Consider the following 17,884-nt stretch of genomic DNA (forward strand, 5'->3'; position numbering starts at 1 on the left):
GGGAAGAAAGCAGGTACGGCATGATCACAATGAATGGCGGTGCTGGCTCAAAGGGCCGAATGGCCTCCTCCTGCACTTATTTTCTATGAACAAGTGTGTATGACAAAACCTGAATTTCTTAACTCTCTATCCAATGTGACACCAGTCCTGGACTTGGTCCAAGTTCTCCAACAAATCATTACATTACCCAGATGTTCCCCAATCAGCTTAATAGAACAGCATTTGGAACTAGTCAATGGTAACTACTGCCAGGAACGAGTTAAATTGTAACTGAAGAGGAACGTTGTTGGCACCCAGTCCAACCACCCCTAAATCAAGTTGCAAATCTCTCACTCACAATGAGATCTTATCTCCAGTGTGTTTATTTTAACTTACTGCATTGCAATTTCATCTCAGCACAATTATAAAACTGATCATTCCAAGTTATAAGTAACCATATAGGTTATAACCATCTAATAAGTGTCATTTTACACAGCATTGGTTACAGTAGTGATTAAAAGGACCTCAAGGGTAACTTGAGCAAATCAGGATAACATTTAATGATGCTATTAGTGGAAGACAAATTTTGTGAGCAGAAGCAATAGAAATTATTCCAATTAAAAAAAGTTAAACAGAGTCAGGAGTTCATCCAGTTTAATTACTAACCAGTAAATTGCTGTCAGTTTCTCAGCTGGCAAAAGTATGGTGAATAATCTATCCTCAAGCAAAATATACACGAGTTTAGTTTACCTAGTTTATTTTAAAAACCATAAAATGTTCCTTACAAAACAAGATTGCATTCTGCACATGTACTGAATGGATCTGGCACATTTAAACTACCAGCACTATTGTCCATAAACAGTGTACATCTTATGTTACCATAGTTACATGAAATACAATAACCCACTGAAACATTTAGAACAAAACAAAGCCCAGAATCCACTCCACTTTTGGAAAATTCAAACTGTCTAAGTTGCGCTAAGGTTCACTAATTAAAACATTACAAATGATCAAAAGCAGAATATAATCAATGCTTCCAGTGTGATCTAAATAAGCAGAGGAATGTTGGCTCTTCAAACAAAAGCAGTGACAAAAAAAGCAGCGATCCTTCAATCTTCTCCGCTTTGTTTTATAAGAACTGCCCAGAGTACTGCCTCACACTGCGGGAGGGGGGGGAAAAGACATGATTAGCTTTGTGAAGCATTTATAAAGGTCCCTCACCTTACTTTGACCCACATTACTAGCTTATTCAAATGCACAAAACAATAGCAAGCCACCAACCCATGGTTTAAAGTTTACATTAATTTACAAACTACATGAGCTTAAGGCATTTCACTGCAACAGGTCCATAAAATGCTTGTGAATGTTACCTAATCTTGATCAAAAAAGCTATCCAATATTAAAAATGAAACTGCGCTCACATCATGCAATTAAAACAATTCACTAGTGCTGGGTCGAAATTTTTTGATATACTGAACTTCCAAAGGAAATATTTGCCTTCAGATGTCAACAGCAATGTTGCACACCCAATTGTTCACAAATTCAATTCCCCAAATCTGACCCTTTCCACCACCAAAATAAAAACGTTCCCACTAACAAACTGACCTTTTCTCGTGTGGAGCTGCGGTATCTGAACGCACGGTCAGCTTAAGTGCGCAAAGCGGCTGCTGTAGCTGCACTGGGGAGAAACCAGGTAAAAAAAAAATAAACAAATTTGACCAAACATTTTTGTTTTCAATGAATGTTCGGATGCGAGTGCAGATCAATTCGACCCAGCACTAAAATTTCAGTTAACCAAAGCTTGCGTATATGAAAGGACAGCACAGCAAGATGAACAGAAAATGGTAGTTTGCTGTTGCAGAACTTTTGGAAGAATTAAAACTTATTGGAATAAAAGAATTAAGAACTTTCTGGAGAGTTATGACCTGCGCTATATGGCAGACTGTGATTTGTTGTCAATCCAACTGTCCAAAACAACAAAATCACTAGTCTTCCACACAGAACCAGACCACATTACATGTTGACTGATCATCTACACTTAACAATGAAATCTCATTGAATATTAACTAGTGATGGCAAAAACAAATCAGATTCACAAAAGGCATGTTTACAATTAAAACAGCAGATGCCATTTACGGAATTTGTTGCAATAAAGCATGTCACCGATTTAACATTAAAAGCAGATCTAGGAAGGTTTCAGAAATGTGAAAGATGCACAAGTGTCAGTGAAGCACGTTAAAAGTACACATTATGGTACACAAACAGTTCATTAAGTAATTACTTACCTGTTTTGCAGCAGATACTGTGCATTCTGGATCTGGTCCTGTGTGCCTGTGATGGTGATTATGCGATCCTCAGAGCCTTCAAGTGGTTCATCGATCTTGATAGATGCTCCTGATTCATGACGAATCTGTTTAATTCTCTGACCTCCTTTACCAATTATAGAACCAGCCAACTGTAGAAGTGCAAAGGAATTACTTATTGTACAAATTCAGACCACTACTGCTACACAAAACATCCTAAGGAGGAAATACAAGTGGGCTATTTAATTTGACATCTTTAGGTATGTTTAGTGTTTCAAAAATAATTATTAACTTGACATTCATGACAGCTTTTGTAGCTGGTGAACCTAGTTCTAAAGGGAAAATGCAGCTAGCTCAGTGGCACCAAAACAAATTATACATCTGCTTATTAGTAAATCCTTCTACATAATACTAAATGTTGGCGATATGCTTCATATGGAATTCAGTTCAAAGTATTACCAGATCAACTGTATATATTCAAAAATACTACAAATCCTGGGAGCTTTTATTTACATGTATGTATATTTATTCGTCTAGGAATTAGATGCGAGGTAAATTTAAAAATGCAATCGATAACCCAATAGATCTTATGGTGTGTTCAAATGCTCCAATTTTAGTCAAAACAGAAAAGATGCATATAGATTAAAGATCAATGGGAAAATAATAAAATGATCAATCTTACATCTTTGGGGATTGTGACTTGTGTAGTAATAATTGGCCCTCCCAAGTCTCCATATCCACCACGGCCACCTGAAAAGGGGGAAAAGGGTTACCCAAAAAGGAACTTGTTGAACTTGTGCTTAGTGAACACAATAATAAAGGATTGTAATCAATCTTACCATATCCAGACCCACCCTGTACAAGCCACGTGAAGAGGAAGGAAAGAAATGGACAATATTAACACATTTGTTTTCACAAACAGGGCATTATTTCCACAACCCATAAGCTACAATGTTAGAAGTTTGATTAAGTTATAAAATTCCCACTATTTATCTAGTGTTCACCATCATTTAGTAATTCTACATGTTAGTTTGTTAAAAAGGTTTGAAGATAATCTAGTTCAAATATCAATTAATTCTGCACAAATACCTACGTGTATCGCACAATTATAAATTGACACACATTTGATTATTGTTCTAAGAATAGTTTGTTGCAGAAGATCTGACTTACCATGCCATCGTATCGCTCGGACATTCTGTTCCTGCCATAGAGAGTACGGTCACTACAATGAAATGGGAGCTATTTGTAAACACATCAACTGCCCCAAATCCAGACTACTTTGGCAAGTCAGGATGGTTCAGTTTGGTGTCAAGAAATATAACAAATGGTTCTATTAATTTTACTTCAACCTGGGCCCATTTAAACTGTCCCCGGCAAGTTCATTGTTAACAACTTATCTTGATTGAACTAGTTATGGTATATCCCGTTCATAGTACACAAATATAATATTTACAGACTGCCCAATGGCATATTGGTAGATATTTTATCATAGAACCCTTTACGTCTCAGCCATACATTTGAATGGGTACGAGAAGCAAACAGTGATTTTAACTAATGCTGAGTATTCAATATGAAAATAATACAAATTCAACATAATTTTGCTACCCACAAATAAAAACCCCACAACTATTTGAAGCACACACTTATTACAATTACCGTTCACACTATCTTCAGCTTACCAACATTAATTCAAAAACTCACCCTCTGGGTGGAGGTGGCGGGGGAAGAACACGGCCACCTCTGCCACCTCTTCCAGTGCGTGGCATAGGTGGAGGACCCCTACGTGTTGGTGGACTCATGTCATCATACGCATCTCTTCTCGGTGGTGGCATGGGCCGTCCACCCCTGTTTGGCATTACCATAGGACCCCTACGTTCATATCCAGGTGAAGGAGGATGGGGTCCACCCCTACCACGCATTTGGAAAGGAACAGGACGTCTTCCTCTGTCATCAAACATCATCGTAAACCCACCATAATCGTAGGTTTCATCATAGAAATTTGGATCATATGGCTGAGCACGTCCTTTGACCGGAGACTTTAAAAAAATGTTTTAAATTGTAAATCAGTGTGGGCTTTAAACTTTCAACAGCAATATCTGTTTAAAACAGTCAAGAATAATTAAGAATGGCAAATATTTAAAATACTTTTTTAGACCAGCTATTCCTATGGGACAATATTTCTCAGCAGGCATTGACTTGCAGATACTGAAATGTTCACAGGAACAGAACTCTGCCATAGCCCAGAGGATCTGTACTTCAATAACTGCCCCATAAATGCAACTAATTGCACAAGAATAATTAAGACAAATTCTGCTCTTGTACGGTAACTCAACCTTACTCTGCAGTGCCCAACAAACAAATGGCCAATTACATGCTTTGTCGCACATGTAAAATGACAATAAAACACTCTTGACTTTACGTGAAATAGTACCCACCTCTGCCAATAAGCCTAGGATAATTTTGATGCATTCAACCACTCTATCAGGCTTTCCACCAAGGAGAACAACTCTATCAGTTGAATGAGGACAACATTCCTGGAACAATTTGATGGTTGTCTGTGTGGTCTGAAAAGAAGGAGAATTTCAGTTCAAGCACTTATTTTATTAAGGGATTAGATAACAAATGGTCATTAGTTTGGATAGTTAGAATGGCCATTGGATAACCTAGCCATACCTCATATGCCAGTGACAATGATATTCAGGGCTCGCAGCCAGGTCCAGCTCGTTCGCCCGCCCAGAGTAAATGTAGTCTGACGGGGGGGTGGTACATTAATGTTTATCCAAGTTATATCTAAGTGCTTATGAATAGCAATACTTGTACTGAACTGTATACAAAAAAAATCACTGCACCGGTGGCAAATAATGCTCCATTAATGTTTAAAATTACTCCAAAGGAGTTAAAACACAACTTACTTCTCTTAGTTCCTTTATCTTTACTCCTTTGACACCAATAATACTTCCAGCTTGGCTCTGATGAACTAACATACGTAGTTCACAGTCAAAGTCTTTTCCTTTATAGTGCTGGTACTGTAGGGTCAAAAGTTTCACAACAAAGTATAAAATTCTTGAACTATAGTAAATGAACCTGCTTAAAATTAAAATGCCAGGCTTAGATAAGCTGAAGGAGCAAAAGCCCAGTTTTTATTTAACCAAAACCATCTACTGAACTCAACTCACCTCTTCCAAAGTTGGGATGATCTTCGATAATATGTCACCAATTGTTTCAATATCTGCATTTATACTCAATATGCTGCCAATCATTTTTTGAAACCATTAACGATTTAAGGAGGAAGGAAAATAAACAAGTGAGTAAGCCATTCATAGCATGCTGAGACAATGTCAATATCAATATCATTACTTTAAAATTAATTTTACACAATATTTAGTAAACCCCATTATAAATATTTACAAGTAAACATGCAAATTTAAATAATTATTAACATTTCAAATTAAATCAGTTTTGTAAAAAAAAAAAGGATAACTGGAAGGGCTCAGATTAAGTGGGCAAGAAAACGACGAATAGCTGAGAGCAGAAAAGTGGAAAATTCATTTTTTCCCACCACCAGAAATTTGAGAATCCCCTGGAAATTAGCAATTTTGGCACACCTTCTCATAGGCAAAAGCAGAAGAGGTATGTGAGTATCATGGAGAACAGTATTAAAAAAGGTGTTTGACAGAAATTTGGAGAAAAGTTAAGAAACTAGCTGTGGAAACAGCACTACTATGCCCCTGTAAGAAATCAATACAAAACAAAAGACAAAACAATGAGACAGAACAAATGAAAGTTGGTAGTGGGTGACAATAGTTAGCTTGGAAAACTATGATAGGTAATGGGTGTGTCTGGGTGGGGCAGGGGGTGGGGTGGTAGGAGGGGGTGGTAGGAGGGTGGAAGAGGGAGCAAGGTGGGCCACAAGGACAGTGCAAGAAAGGCAGATTTAACAAATGATTAACAATGCAGCAAAAATGCAACACTTGAAGCTGTGCTCCTTCCATTAAAATGAATTAGTGGATTGCTCTGGGTGGGCAACTCACGTAATAAAGACCAGCCACAAAAGACTTAAATGGGGAAAATAGACAGAAAATAACTTGAACAGTACACTTTCTATAAGGGGCTACTAATTAATAACAACAAATTCAGGTTATAAGATACAATTCCTTGTTCTAATCAGGCAGTGAGTCATAAACTGTTGGGACATACCGCTCGGGGCCACTGCTGTCTGGGACTGATACACTGGCATTGTACTGCATTGGTCACAAAGGCGTTCGTGGTTGTTGGCATTGGGCAAGGGCATTCAGTGACGTTCAGGTATTGGTGCCCATTTGGCATTTGAGCACATTATGGGCATAGCCAACCAGGGTATTCAGATGGGTGTTCAAGGGACAGATGGGTCAACGTCATGATGGGCAACGCAGGGAACAAGTCGATCCAGTACAAGGGCAACGGAGATAAATGGCCAAAAAAACAAGGAGAGGGAAGAGGGGGGAAAAGGAGTAAATTTTAATTGAATTATATTATAAAATCTATTCTCATCACTCTATAAATATATATATATATATATCCTTTGTACAGATTTCTGAAGACACTACACAACAATGGAAGAACTTCATAACTGCACTTAAGAAAAACAGTTAAACAATATTCCTCATAAAGGAAAAACTATGTTGAGTAATTCAACACAACTTTAACATTAAACCTAGCTGCTAATGGGCATCTATTTATACTAGTTACTCAAATTCTGTTTAGCTTCATTTTTAACGAAACATTGCCTCCCATTATCTATGGAAACAGTTAACACTGTTCTATACCCAATTTCATATCAAGCATTCTTCTTTACATAAAGCAGTCTTTGTCCTTCACGTACATCTGAATAGCTGTTGAAGCAAGAACAGATGGACATCTTTAAAAAAAAAATTAAGTTCTGACTCTGGGACACTCCAGGTTACACCAGCCACCTGCAATGTTTCTCCATTTAATATTTTAGTTCACATAGTAAGGATATGCTACAATGAAGGAAAACTAAACAATTATGGACACCTTACATGAAACTCATCTATGATAAAAATTTAAACTGCACTCTAGCTTAAAAAAATGATCATCTCCTCAGAACCAGCCCAGACATTTGTAAAGAAAGCTTAATGGTTCACACACATTATTATAAATGACTTCCATAGACTTCCCAGAACAGCATTATTAACTAGTTTTTAAAATATGTCCCAATTTCATTGACTGTCTAGTAATGCATTTACAAATTATAATTTTGAAGGTTTCAACATTACAACTATTGTTTTGGACAAAATGCATAATCTAAATGAATTTAACCTACACTATAGATATATACTCACGTCTGTGCGCAATGACTTGATATTTTTGCCACCTTTTCCAATCACTGCACCAGCATTCTTAAAAAACAAAATCATAATGGTATCCTCAGCAAATGTGTTGACAACACATTACTATGATATGAACACATTGATGTGTTCATATCAATCATTCATTAGAAAGTCAGGATAAGTATGCTGGAAACTGGAAAAGGCCATCTTACCTTGCTTTGCAAGAGAAGCCGTAGTTCCACACACTGGTCATTATTCCGAGACCGCTTAAAGGCTTGTTCTCCATCATGGTCCTCAGCAGGACGTTTGCCTGAAAGTTTTGTGCGTTTTTTAAAAAAAGATATCAAGCTTCGAACAATGTTTTTGGCACACTAACTTTAGTTTCAGATCATGCTACTTCCACTTACCCGTTTAATATTGCAACATATTTCTTACATGACTTGCCATGACAAATATGGACATATTTAACTTGTCTCATAATTACAAAGTTTCTCAAATTTTAATCACATTTAATTCTAGTTAACGAGACGAGCAACAACAAAAGCTTGAGTACAAAATGACAGAAGCTGGTTAGTCAGCATTTGTGTAGAGAACAGAAAGATTAAGAAATTTAGACCTTAGAAAGTATTAAACGCAGCATTCTCTTCATTCTTTTGTACCTGGAGCCTAATTTTTCAGCCAACTTCAATCTATTTTTTACAGCAAACAATTAACAATGGAAGGGTATTCGACTTCAGACATGAAACAGTGGCGACCAAAGTTTCTGACAAGAACCAATCAATAATTTACTTCTTTAATGCGGACTGGAAATAAAAAGTGGGACTGGGCTAATATGGAAATAAATCAAACCAAGGGGAAATTACAGAGCAACAAATAACACAACCAGAGTAGTTATCAATGGTTATTAAACCACAAGGGATTTGGTAAACCATTGGACAATTCAAGTCGAGTACAGACGGGGAAGTGGAATCCATGCAAGCAGAGCTTGGATAAACTGAAAGCTGGGTTGTTCGCACGGGCATACAAGGGCACACACAAAGGATTTAATGATCTGATATACAAACCTAAAATGGAAACCAGTCTGACCACACTTGTGGATAACAGAAGCAAAAGTTGAATGTGAACCCCAGTCTACGTAGAACAAACACCCATCGATAAAGGGATGGAAGAATGGCTAAGGATGAACAATGTAGAAGGTCACTCATGTGCTTTAAAATGGGTCCTATATGAAAGTTGAGAATACACCCTGAATACAGGATGAAGTTATTACCAATGAATGGGACAGGGGAGTCAACTGTTCAAAATCAGAATGGGATGCAAGGGAAGTTTTGTGATCAGATAGGGAAAACAACTTGTTACCAATATTGTGGCCTACTGCATCCATTATAAGCTTTGCGCTACCCAATTTCCTCTTATACTCGTGCATGGAGATGCCATTCCTAGCCTTGGCTTTCACTTAGGTGTTCATTTTATGATTGGTCTGTAAAACACTGATTAAAACTGCACATTTCATCAATTCATTAAAACAGCCAATAACAATACAGAGGACCGATAGAAAAAACAAGCAATGTTCTTATGCTAGTTTTTAAATCAGCCCTTAAATCAATAGCTATATAATAAATGGAAAAAAAAGGAAAACATACAAGAACCAGGGCTAAGACTACTACCGTTGGTCTCTGGGCTGTTATACTTGATGTCTTGCTGATCAGTCTCCATTGTAAGTTTCAAGTAAAGTGAAGAATACGTAAGAATGCAGCTTGCCTGTAAGACAAGATATTTTCCAAGTTATTCTGTAGAGCCATTCAGTCCCCTTCACCTTAAAAACACTGGCATTTTAAAGCCCCAACAGTACATCATGAAATTTAACCATTAAAATCACCCAAACTGACATGGTGTTCAATGGGTTACATTTGTATGTTTGTATTTGTTTAATAGCAGACTAAATACTCAACTATTATGAGATTGCTGTCTAGTTCTTGCAAGTTCATTTTTTGAACCATCAGGTTGAATAGATTTTTAACCGATGGAGTAATTAGTGTAGATTAAAATTTTAATTCAATTGGATATTGCTCAGAATTACAACATACCATTGCTACCACCACAAAACCATTATGCCAAATATGTTATCCATCCAACAATTTGTACTGTCGATCAAGCACACGAGTAGAATGAATCTTAATTAATCAACACGTGCTTACATTATCATACTTGTCAAATGGAAATAATTACACAAATTGCTGACAAAGGCATTCACGTTATTATTTCCATAATTAAATGGGTCCTGAATTCTGCCATCCTACTTAATTGCAAGCATTGAAAACATAAGATCCAAAGTTAGCCATGGGATCTAAACTTCAGAGGGTCGAGACTCTTCTTCAGACCGGAGAAGGGACTCGATCCGAAACGTCAACCATTCCTTCTTGCCAAAGATCCTGTCTGACCTGCCGAGTTACTCCAGCATTCTGTGTCTTATCTTCGGTGTAAACCAGCATCCGTAGCTCTTTCCTACACGCCAATATATTATATAAGGCCAATCATTGATGTCACATTCCAAAATGTTTCAGTATTTTATTTCAAAGCTTTTAAACCTCCACTACCCAATTCTTCCCAGTGTGGTATAATTTTAATTTTATTTATTTATTTTTTTTTATTTTTTTTTAAATAAATAGATTCATTCAGACACCACCCAGAACCACCACTGACAGCTGAAACTAACTCCCCAGCTATTATCAGAACAACGCGCTAATAGAAAATCTGGACAGATGGAACATTTCTAATTGTTCACATCGGAAATTAAACGCGTGGCGGAAACAAAACGCGAAAGCGCTTGATTAATTCCGGCAGCCCGAGCGCCGTTAGGATAATGGGTGCACCTCAAAACATGAAATACACAAGGGTCATAATTAAGGAGTAAACATATTACGACCCTAACCAGAGCAGCCACTCTAAAGGTGGCGAGATTAAGCCGACGGAAAACGGTCTCTGTCGCTACGAACTTCTCCGCGAAGACGGGGCAACGCAGGCAGATCGCTGATTATTACACTCGCGCCATCGCTGCTCCGCTCAACGGCTGCAACGTTTCACCTTAAAATGGCGCCGACTATGAGACAGCGAAATGTGCGGAGCGAAGGGGTTACTTCCGGCGCGGCGGCTCGCGCTGCCCCGGTCAAATTCCCTCCCCCCCCCTCCTCCCCACCGGCTCGGCACCACCTACACCCCCCCCCCCCCCCCCCCCATATCTCCTCAGGCACGACACCCCCCCCCCTCCCCCAGGCCAAAGTCCCCCCCCCCCCCATCGAAACCAAAGCGCTTCCAGAACCGCCGAGACGTTCCAAAATCAACCGCCACCCTTTAAAATGGCGGCGCGGCAGCCCAGCCAAGAGGTTCGCATCGATTGCCTCTATTTTGCGCTGAGAGGGGAGTTGACTAAACCCGCCGCCATTTATCTCGTGACTTGACAAAGAGGAAGAGTCCGTGAACAATTACGACGGCACAGGTTCTAACCAAGGCCACACATCACTTCAGGCCCGCATTCCAGGCGACTTTTTTGTTTTGGAAGACGTTGAGGCGGACGGAGATCAATTTTAATTATTTTGAAAACAATCCGCATTTCCACCATCTTACGATACGCCAAGTATTGGCGTGAATAAGAGCTGACTAAACCTAAAATGTCTGCCGCGCCGCCCTGCACCGCCCCCAACTTCCCACATCACGGTAGAAATGCGTGCCTCAATTGTACTTCGCACAAAATCACAATACCGATATTTGTTTCTTTTTAATGAGTAACAAATAACATTTGCTTTAAAAATATCGTCGAATAAATTCGAACTGAGCGTCTTTAATCTCCCTACTTACCTCAGATACCAGCTGCGAAAGGATCAGGAGCTGAGCTTTAGACCCAAGCGAAGCAAAATGGACCGCTGTGGCGCGGTGGCGAGCGTTTTACCCAGGAGCCCCAGCTGCGGCACGTCCCGCCCTTCAGGCCCGCGTTGATTGGTCCGGACACAAAGCATTCTCTTACACTCCTGACGTCACTCGGGACACGGCCTGCTGCCATTCGCTGAGACGCGCGTCAATCGTAGGCGTCACACAATCTGCACTCTTGTCGCTTTTTTTTAATCAAATTATAACATAAAATCAAAGGTATTAGAGCGGAGTATCTTTGCATAAAATACATTAAACATGATTCCTTCTGAGATTTTTAGCCTTATTCACTTGTAATAACTGCTTATAACCAAGGTCACCGACGTTAAGAAATGTCGACTAACATGAATGTTTCTTCAGAGATTTTTTTTTGTTGGAGGGCGCTTAGGCTAAAGCGCCAACGGACGGCGAATACGCGTCGCGATATTCGGCGGCGCTGCCGCGTGTTTGGCGCGCATCTGGGCGCTGCGGTCTAATGGCGGAGAGCGCGCTGGAGTAGGGAGCGGCGGCCGTGTTGTGGACCTTGGTTGGTGACAACCTTTGTATCTGCTTAGTGGTGGTCGTTATGGGAAATATCGCGCGAATGTGACATTGCTTTAATTTATCTGTTTCCCTTATTAATCCACATAGATTAATAAATAGATGTTTCAATAGGTTCCATCGCTACATTGGTTTAAATACTTTCCTCTGACAATTACAATGGCGGCGTAGTTCAACTGGTGCTGTATGATTGCAGTGTATTTTACGTTCGTCCGCTGCTCCGTTCTCTTTGTCCTGAAGCAGGTTCTCCACGCGCTTAGTTCCTCCACCAGGTCGTGTTTATAACACTGGGTAGTTAGGGCATTCTCAATGGAGAGAGCAGTTAAGACATAGATAATACCTTTCATCAACACACTCAACCTGAAACATTCTCTGCACAGGACAGTCTAATTGACCTGATGGGTCCCAATATCATCTGTCGTTACAGATACGGGAAAGTTGAGAAAATCAATTTCAATTTCCCTCCTGGGATAAAGTTCTATCGTATCATATAATTAGAAATGTGCATCATATGAAACAACCACCCTTCACGAAAGGTAGTACGCTGGAAACAACTTTTGACGGTATTGGCCTGAAATATTGCCATGTATATCTCGAGTAAGGTGATAAGTAAATGGCAGCGTTCGTCATGGGGCAATTTTTTGTGTGGCCTTGTCGTAGGTAGATACAATGATTCACAGGGCCTGCCTTAGGAGGTGCGGGGCCCAATTGGGAACAATTCTGGCGAGTCCCAGGCTCCCAGCCAAGGTCTGTAGAATCATAGGAATACAAATAAAGTCTATTATAGACTTTATATCTCTATGGTAAAATGGAAAGTAATCAAAATGTGCGCTTAAAAAGTGCCTGCGAGTTAATGGACCAAACAGGTCTAAGCTACATTTTAATATAAAATTGCATACTTGTAAGCCTAACAAAAATGTGCAGATCACCTCTGAAAAGTACATAGTTACAATACCACTTGTTTCAGTGACTGTGAAATGAAAAAAAAGTGATTTAATTAACTAGATCCTGGCAAACCAATAACTATTGGCGAAAAACCCGTCCAGGCATTAAACTTTGGGCTTCAGCCCCATCCTACCTTTTGGGCTTCCACCCCATCCTAACTTAGTTGTATGTGTGTGTGTGTGTGTATGTATGTTAGTTGTCTGTGTGATGTGTGTGTGTGCGCGCGTGGTGTATGTGTGGGAGAGAAGGGAGTGAGGGAAGTAGAGAAAGGAAGGAGGGAGGGAAACATAGAAAATAGGTGCAGGAGTAGGCCATTCGGCCCTTCGAGCCTGCACCGCCATTTAATATGATCATGGCTGATCATCCAGCTCAGGAAGGAGAGAAGGGAGGGAGGAAAGGAGGGAGGGAGGGAAGGAGAGAGAAGGGAGGGAGAGAAGGGAAATGAGAGAGAGACGAGGGAGAGGAGGGAAGGATAGAAGGGAGGGAAGAGGAGAGAAGAGGAGAAGGGAGGGAGAGGGCCGGCGGCGGGAGCGGATGCCGGGGTCCGGGCGAACGCATGTGAGCTGAGGCCGAGGTTTGTAAACGTTGCTCCAAATCCCGGCCCGGCCCTCCCTGTATTGTTCACCGCGTCTCCTAGAGTGGAGCTTTGGATTACTCTAGCGCTCCCCCCCCTTAGGTGCGGGGCCCAATTGGGAGCAATCGGCTTAAGGCCAGCCCTGATGATTCGGCATTGAATCCAAGAGATAAATCGGGAATTGGATAGGGTTGAATTTCACCTTTACTTATTCTCATGCACGCAAAGTAATAAAGAAAATTGTACCAAAGGTATGGGAGTTGGATATGGAATTCCTAGTTTTTTGTGTGCTGATTGGGGAATCCTGAATTCCCTTGCGTTATTGAAACAGTAGCATTGAACCTTATAGTTTACTGCATTGAATGTCAGGTTCTGAAAGGAAAGTTGATCTTATTGCCACAATCATTAATGCAGACAGAAAAAAACATACACATGTTTAAGAAAGAACTGCAGATGCTGGAAAAATCGAAGGTAGACAAAAATGCTGGAGAAACTCAGCAGGTGAAACTCACCCAAACATACACATGTGATGAGTGAGTGGGATTTATGTTTCATGAGTACAATTTGATTCTTCCCATAATTCCAGTTATAAAAGGTGCTTTGAATGGTAAGGGAGAAGCTGTCAGATTAAGGCAATAAATCTGACAGCTAGGGTGCCTTAAAAAGCGAAATACCCTTTTCATCACATTACTAGATATGTAAAAATGTTTCCATATGCAACTAAAAAACGTTAATAGTAATTAGTGCACTAGCAATTACATAACCTGCAGAAAAAGCCACATCTTGTGGGAGGAATGGGAAAAAAACATACTAAGGAAACTTAAATAAACATTTAAATTTACTAAAATGTTCATAACTTGGAAAGAGTACAAAAATTGTGATGTTAGTAAATTCAATGCAGTTTTTTTGTGATTCTTTAGGTTTCATTATGGATTTTAAGACCGCTAAATTCAATTTGGAAAATTAAAATGCTTTCTGCAAGAGTAGAAAAGTGGCTGGAAGCAACGTGGCACCTCAAAGTCCCTTCTCACTGGCTTCAGGCATGTTTAGAGTGGATTGAACAAGAGAACCAACATACTACCTTAACACAGGCCTTTATCAACAAACAAGTGTTTGAGCAATGGCTTCTTACTGATCTCCGGGATCTGGAGCACCAAATTTTGCCAGATGGAATCTCACAAATACATAAAACTGAGCTCAGTGGATTTTACTGTGTGCAGATTGATTCATTGGTTGATGTCAGTCAAGCTGCTTACAGCCAGCTGCAGAAAGTCAGGGGAAAGGACATCACTAATGAACAAGTAACGTCAACTCAAATATCCCAGAGATCTTGGGAAGCCAAACCAACTCGAATGTTAATGTTGCAATTAACTGATGGAGTCCAGGATCTCCAAGCAATGGAATACCAACCTATTCATGTCCTTCATTGCAACCTAGCAACAGGTACAAAAATCATGTTACTGGGTAACATTGCCTGCCGATTAGGAGTCCTGCTGCTTAAAGGTGAAAATGTGAGGGTGCTTGGGGGTGAAGTGGAGAACCTTGTAAAAGAAAACTGTCAAGAGAGAATACTAGCAAGGTTAATTGGGGAATCAGATTATGCTACTGTAACACAAGTGAATAATGATCAACATCCTGCTGAAAGGACCAATGGGATGTCCCAGCTTCTGGGTCCTTCAGATGATGAGCTATTAGCTGGCTTTGATGATGATGACTTGTTTATGGACCCCAATTTAGATTCTGAAAGTGGGTATGGCAGTAAAATTGGTACTTCAAGCAGTATCTCAGATGGTGTACAGCAGCCAACCAGCACTCTGAATAACCAATGGCAACAAAGCTCAAGAGAAATTCAGAGTGAAAACAAAGATTTACTAGACAATAATGATGAAGACTTTGATGAGTTTCCATTGGATGAACTTGATGATGATTTGTTCTTGCAGGATGAATTTAATGCCGAAATTGAGGCCATTGGAGAAATAAATGAGTCCCCTAACTCTTGTGTGTTAGCAGGGGATCTGCAGGGAAATAATACAAGATGTGTTGTAACAATGGGAGCTAACAGCAAATCTAACCCATTTCAAGAGCAAAGTGTAAAAGCAGATGATGACACTTGTGATCAGAGGTTACAAAGCCATCTTAAACATTTTACAAGTGATAAACATACTGAAAATGCTGAGGAATGTTCCATGTTATCTAATTTCAATGCTCGAAAATCAAGCAATTTAATCAAAAAATCAAGCATTAACTCCATGGAAAGAAATACCAGTATTCTCACTCTGGAACAGCAACACAAAGAGCATAGAGCATGTGAGCTATCTGACAGTAGACCAATTCATGTGGCTAATTCTGAAAATGTGTGCGTTACATCTGAAATAATTACAAATTCTTCCAGCAATGGCGGTAGTTTTAAGCAAGCTTGCCACTCAAAATGGAGAAAATATCCCAAAGATTCTATCGAATTGAAATCTCCACCGTTTACATATCTAAAATTACTTTTGAATAACAAACCTGATGTAATAACTGTGGTACAGGTCAAAGGCTTCATTGTTACGTTACTAGACAAACTTGCAAGTAATAGTGGTCTTTGGAGCATCAGAGCTAGAATATCAGATGGTACTGCCTACATGGATATAGAAATTAGTGATGATATTTTGAGAAGTCTGATTGGTTTCTCAGTAGATGAAATGAGAGTCTCAATAAAATGTCCCACCAAACAGAAAAAAGTAACTGCAGGGTTACAGAAATGCCAGCAGGAGTTAGTGGATCTTTGTTGCCTGATGATAATTGAATTCAATCCAGCACTTGCCTCTGCTCAGGTTGTGACTCTCCATGAAATAAGTGTTGAAGATGTGCAAGCATTGAAACGTCGTGTAAATGAAGAAAGGATTGTGTTAGATTAAATAGGTTATTGCCATGTACTCTTACATGACAGGTTTGGAAGATCAGTTTAATCAAATTAAAATTACATGTTTTTGAATTATTTGTGAAATTTGTTTCTGAAAAATAAAGTTTTTTTTTAATTACTTTATATTTATTCAGTTTTAAACTTCAAGCAGAGTGGAATTCATCCTTTAGTTTATTAAGAGTCCAATTTTTCACCGGATATAAAAGATTATATTGATAGAAAATGCTAACCCATACAAAGGCAGTTCTACATGTTGTACCTATTTTGCTTCTAAGCACTTGATCACCGTTTCCAAAATGTTGCTTGGGTAGTTTACACCCCAGCGGTATGAACATTGGCTTCTCCAATTTCAGGTAGTCCTTGCTTTCTTCCTCGTTCCCCTCCCCTTCCCAGTTCTCCCACAGCCTACTGTCTCCACCATTTCCTTTCTTCCCCCCCCCCCCCCCCAACGACATCATTCTGAAGAAGGGTCTCGACCCGAAACGTCGCCTATTCCTTCGCTGTGTAGATGCTGCCTCAACCGCTGAGTTTCACCAGCATTTTTGTGTACTTTCCAAAATTAGTTGTTGGTTTGTCATGCCAAAAACCTTTGAGGTAGTGCTATGTTCATTGGGAATGAAGTATGGTTAAATTATGAAATAACCTTTACCTGCTTTTTAAACAATTTTCTGGATTTAAATTCTGCATTTAAATAAGGGGAGAAAAAGAGGCACAAAGTGCTGAAGTAACTCAGCGGGTCAGGTAGCATCTCTGAGGAACATGAACATGAAAATATGATGTTTTGGGTCAGGGCGCTTTCTCAGACCAATCTCCAGTCTGAAGAAGGGTTCCGACCCGAAATGTTTCCTATTCATGTGCTCCAGAGATGCTACTTGATCTGTCGTGTTACTCCAGAACTTTGTGTCTCTATTTGTAAACTAGCATAGTTGTAGTATTGAGTTTAGTTTTGGTCACTCTGCCATGGGAAGGATGTCATTAAGCTGGAAAGAGTGCAGAGAAGATTTACGAGCATGTTGCTAAGACTCGAGAGCCTGAGCATTATGGAGAAATTGGGTAAGCTTGGACTATTCCTTGGAGCGCAGGAGGCCGTGTGATCTTCGAGAGGTATATAACATGATCCGTTGTTGACAGATGCTGGCGGCCACTCGCCTTCTTCAGCAGGCATCTCAGTGGTGCTCAGCGACGTTACAGCACTTTTGACCATGAGCTCCTTGCACTGTAACTCGCCGTACGCCACTTTCGCTACTTCCTGGAGGGGAGAACATTTACTGCCTTCACAGATCACAAGCCGCTAACTTTCGTGTTTGCCAAGGTTTCAGACCGGTGGTCTGCGAGGCAGTAGAGGCAGTTGGCGCACGTGTCCGAGTACGTGTCCGAGTACAAC

General features: G+C 39.9%; 2 protein-coding genes across 12 annotated transcripts; one reads left to right on the forward strand and one right to left on the reverse strand.

Annotated features, from left to right (window-relative positions):
* Positions 1 to 616: 616 nt before the first annotated feature.
* On the reverse strand, positions 617 to 11,583 carry hnrnpk (heterogeneous nuclear ribonucleoprotein K). Of its 11 annotated transcripts, none has more exons than XM_033017659.1 (15): positions 11,468 to 11,583; positions 9,280 to 9,373; positions 7,825 to 7,922; positions 7,625 to 7,681; positions 6,480 to 6,523; positions 5,459 to 5,531; positions 5,195 to 5,308; positions 4,718 to 4,846; positions 3,984 to 4,318; positions 3,453 to 3,504; positions 3,122 to 3,137; positions 2,965 to 3,032; positions 2,265 to 2,434; positions 1,585 to 1,657; positions 617 to 1,139 (listed from the first exon to the last, which is right to left on the reverse strand). In XM_033017659.1, the coding sequence occupies exons 2-14, from the start codon at positions 9,326 to 9,328 to the stop codon at positions 1,627 to 1,629; spliced, it is 1,236 nt and encodes a 411-aa protein (XP_032873550.1). In that variant the 5' UTR covers positions 9,329 to 9,373; positions 11,468 to 11,583; the 3' UTR covers positions 617 to 1,139; positions 1,585 to 1,626. The 11 variants fall into 11 exon arrangements, with proteins under 11 accessions (XP_032873550.1, XP_032873548.1, XP_032873546.1 ...); XM_033017657.1 differs by having other exon boundaries at positions 5,195 to 5,317; XM_033017655.1 differs by having other exon boundaries at positions 9,256 to 9,373.
* Positions 11,584 to 11,747: 164 nt separating this feature from the next.
* Positions 11,748 to 16,623, forward strand: rmi1 (RecQ mediated genome instability 1). The gene is made up of 2 exons (XM_033017650.1): positions 11,748 to 12,062; positions 14,516 to 16,623. Exon 2 carries the CDS (start codon positions 14,564 to 14,566, stop codon positions 16,493 to 16,495), a length of 1,932 nt encoding a protein of 643 aa, XP_032873541.1. The 5' UTR covers positions 11,748 to 12,062; positions 14,516 to 14,563; the 3' UTR covers positions 16,496 to 16,623.
* The last annotated feature ends 1,261 nt before the right edge of the window (positions 16,624 to 17,884 follow it).

The sequence above is a fragment of the Amblyraja radiata genome, chromosome 3 (genome assembly GCF_010909765.2).
Source record: "Amblyraja radiata isolate CabotCenter1 chromosome 3, sAmbRad1.1.pri, whole genome shotgun sequence".
Classification (NCBI taxonomy): Eukaryota; Metazoa; Chordata; class Chondrichthyes; order Rajiformes; family Rajidae; genus Amblyraja; species Amblyraja radiata.

Excerpts from the sequence above, each read along its gene's own strand:
- hnrnpk (XM_033017654.1), bottom strand. The coding sequence starts at position 9,328 with ATGGAGACTGATCAGCAAGACATCAAGTATAACAGCCCAGAGACCAAC. Across the intron at positions 6,524-7,624 it reads TCAAGTCATTGCGCACAGAC|TACAATGCCAGTGTATCAGT; the intron begins GTGAGTATATAT and ends TGACCAATGCAG. Across the intron at positions 3,505-3,983 it reads CCGCCACCTCCACCCAGAGG|TGACCGTACTCTCTATGGCA; the intron begins GTGAGTTTTTGA and ends ATTTCATTGTAG.
- rmi1 (XM_033017650.1), top strand. The coding sequence starts at position 14,564 with ATGCTTTCTGCAAGAGTAGAAAAGTGGCTGGAAGCAACGTGGCACCTC.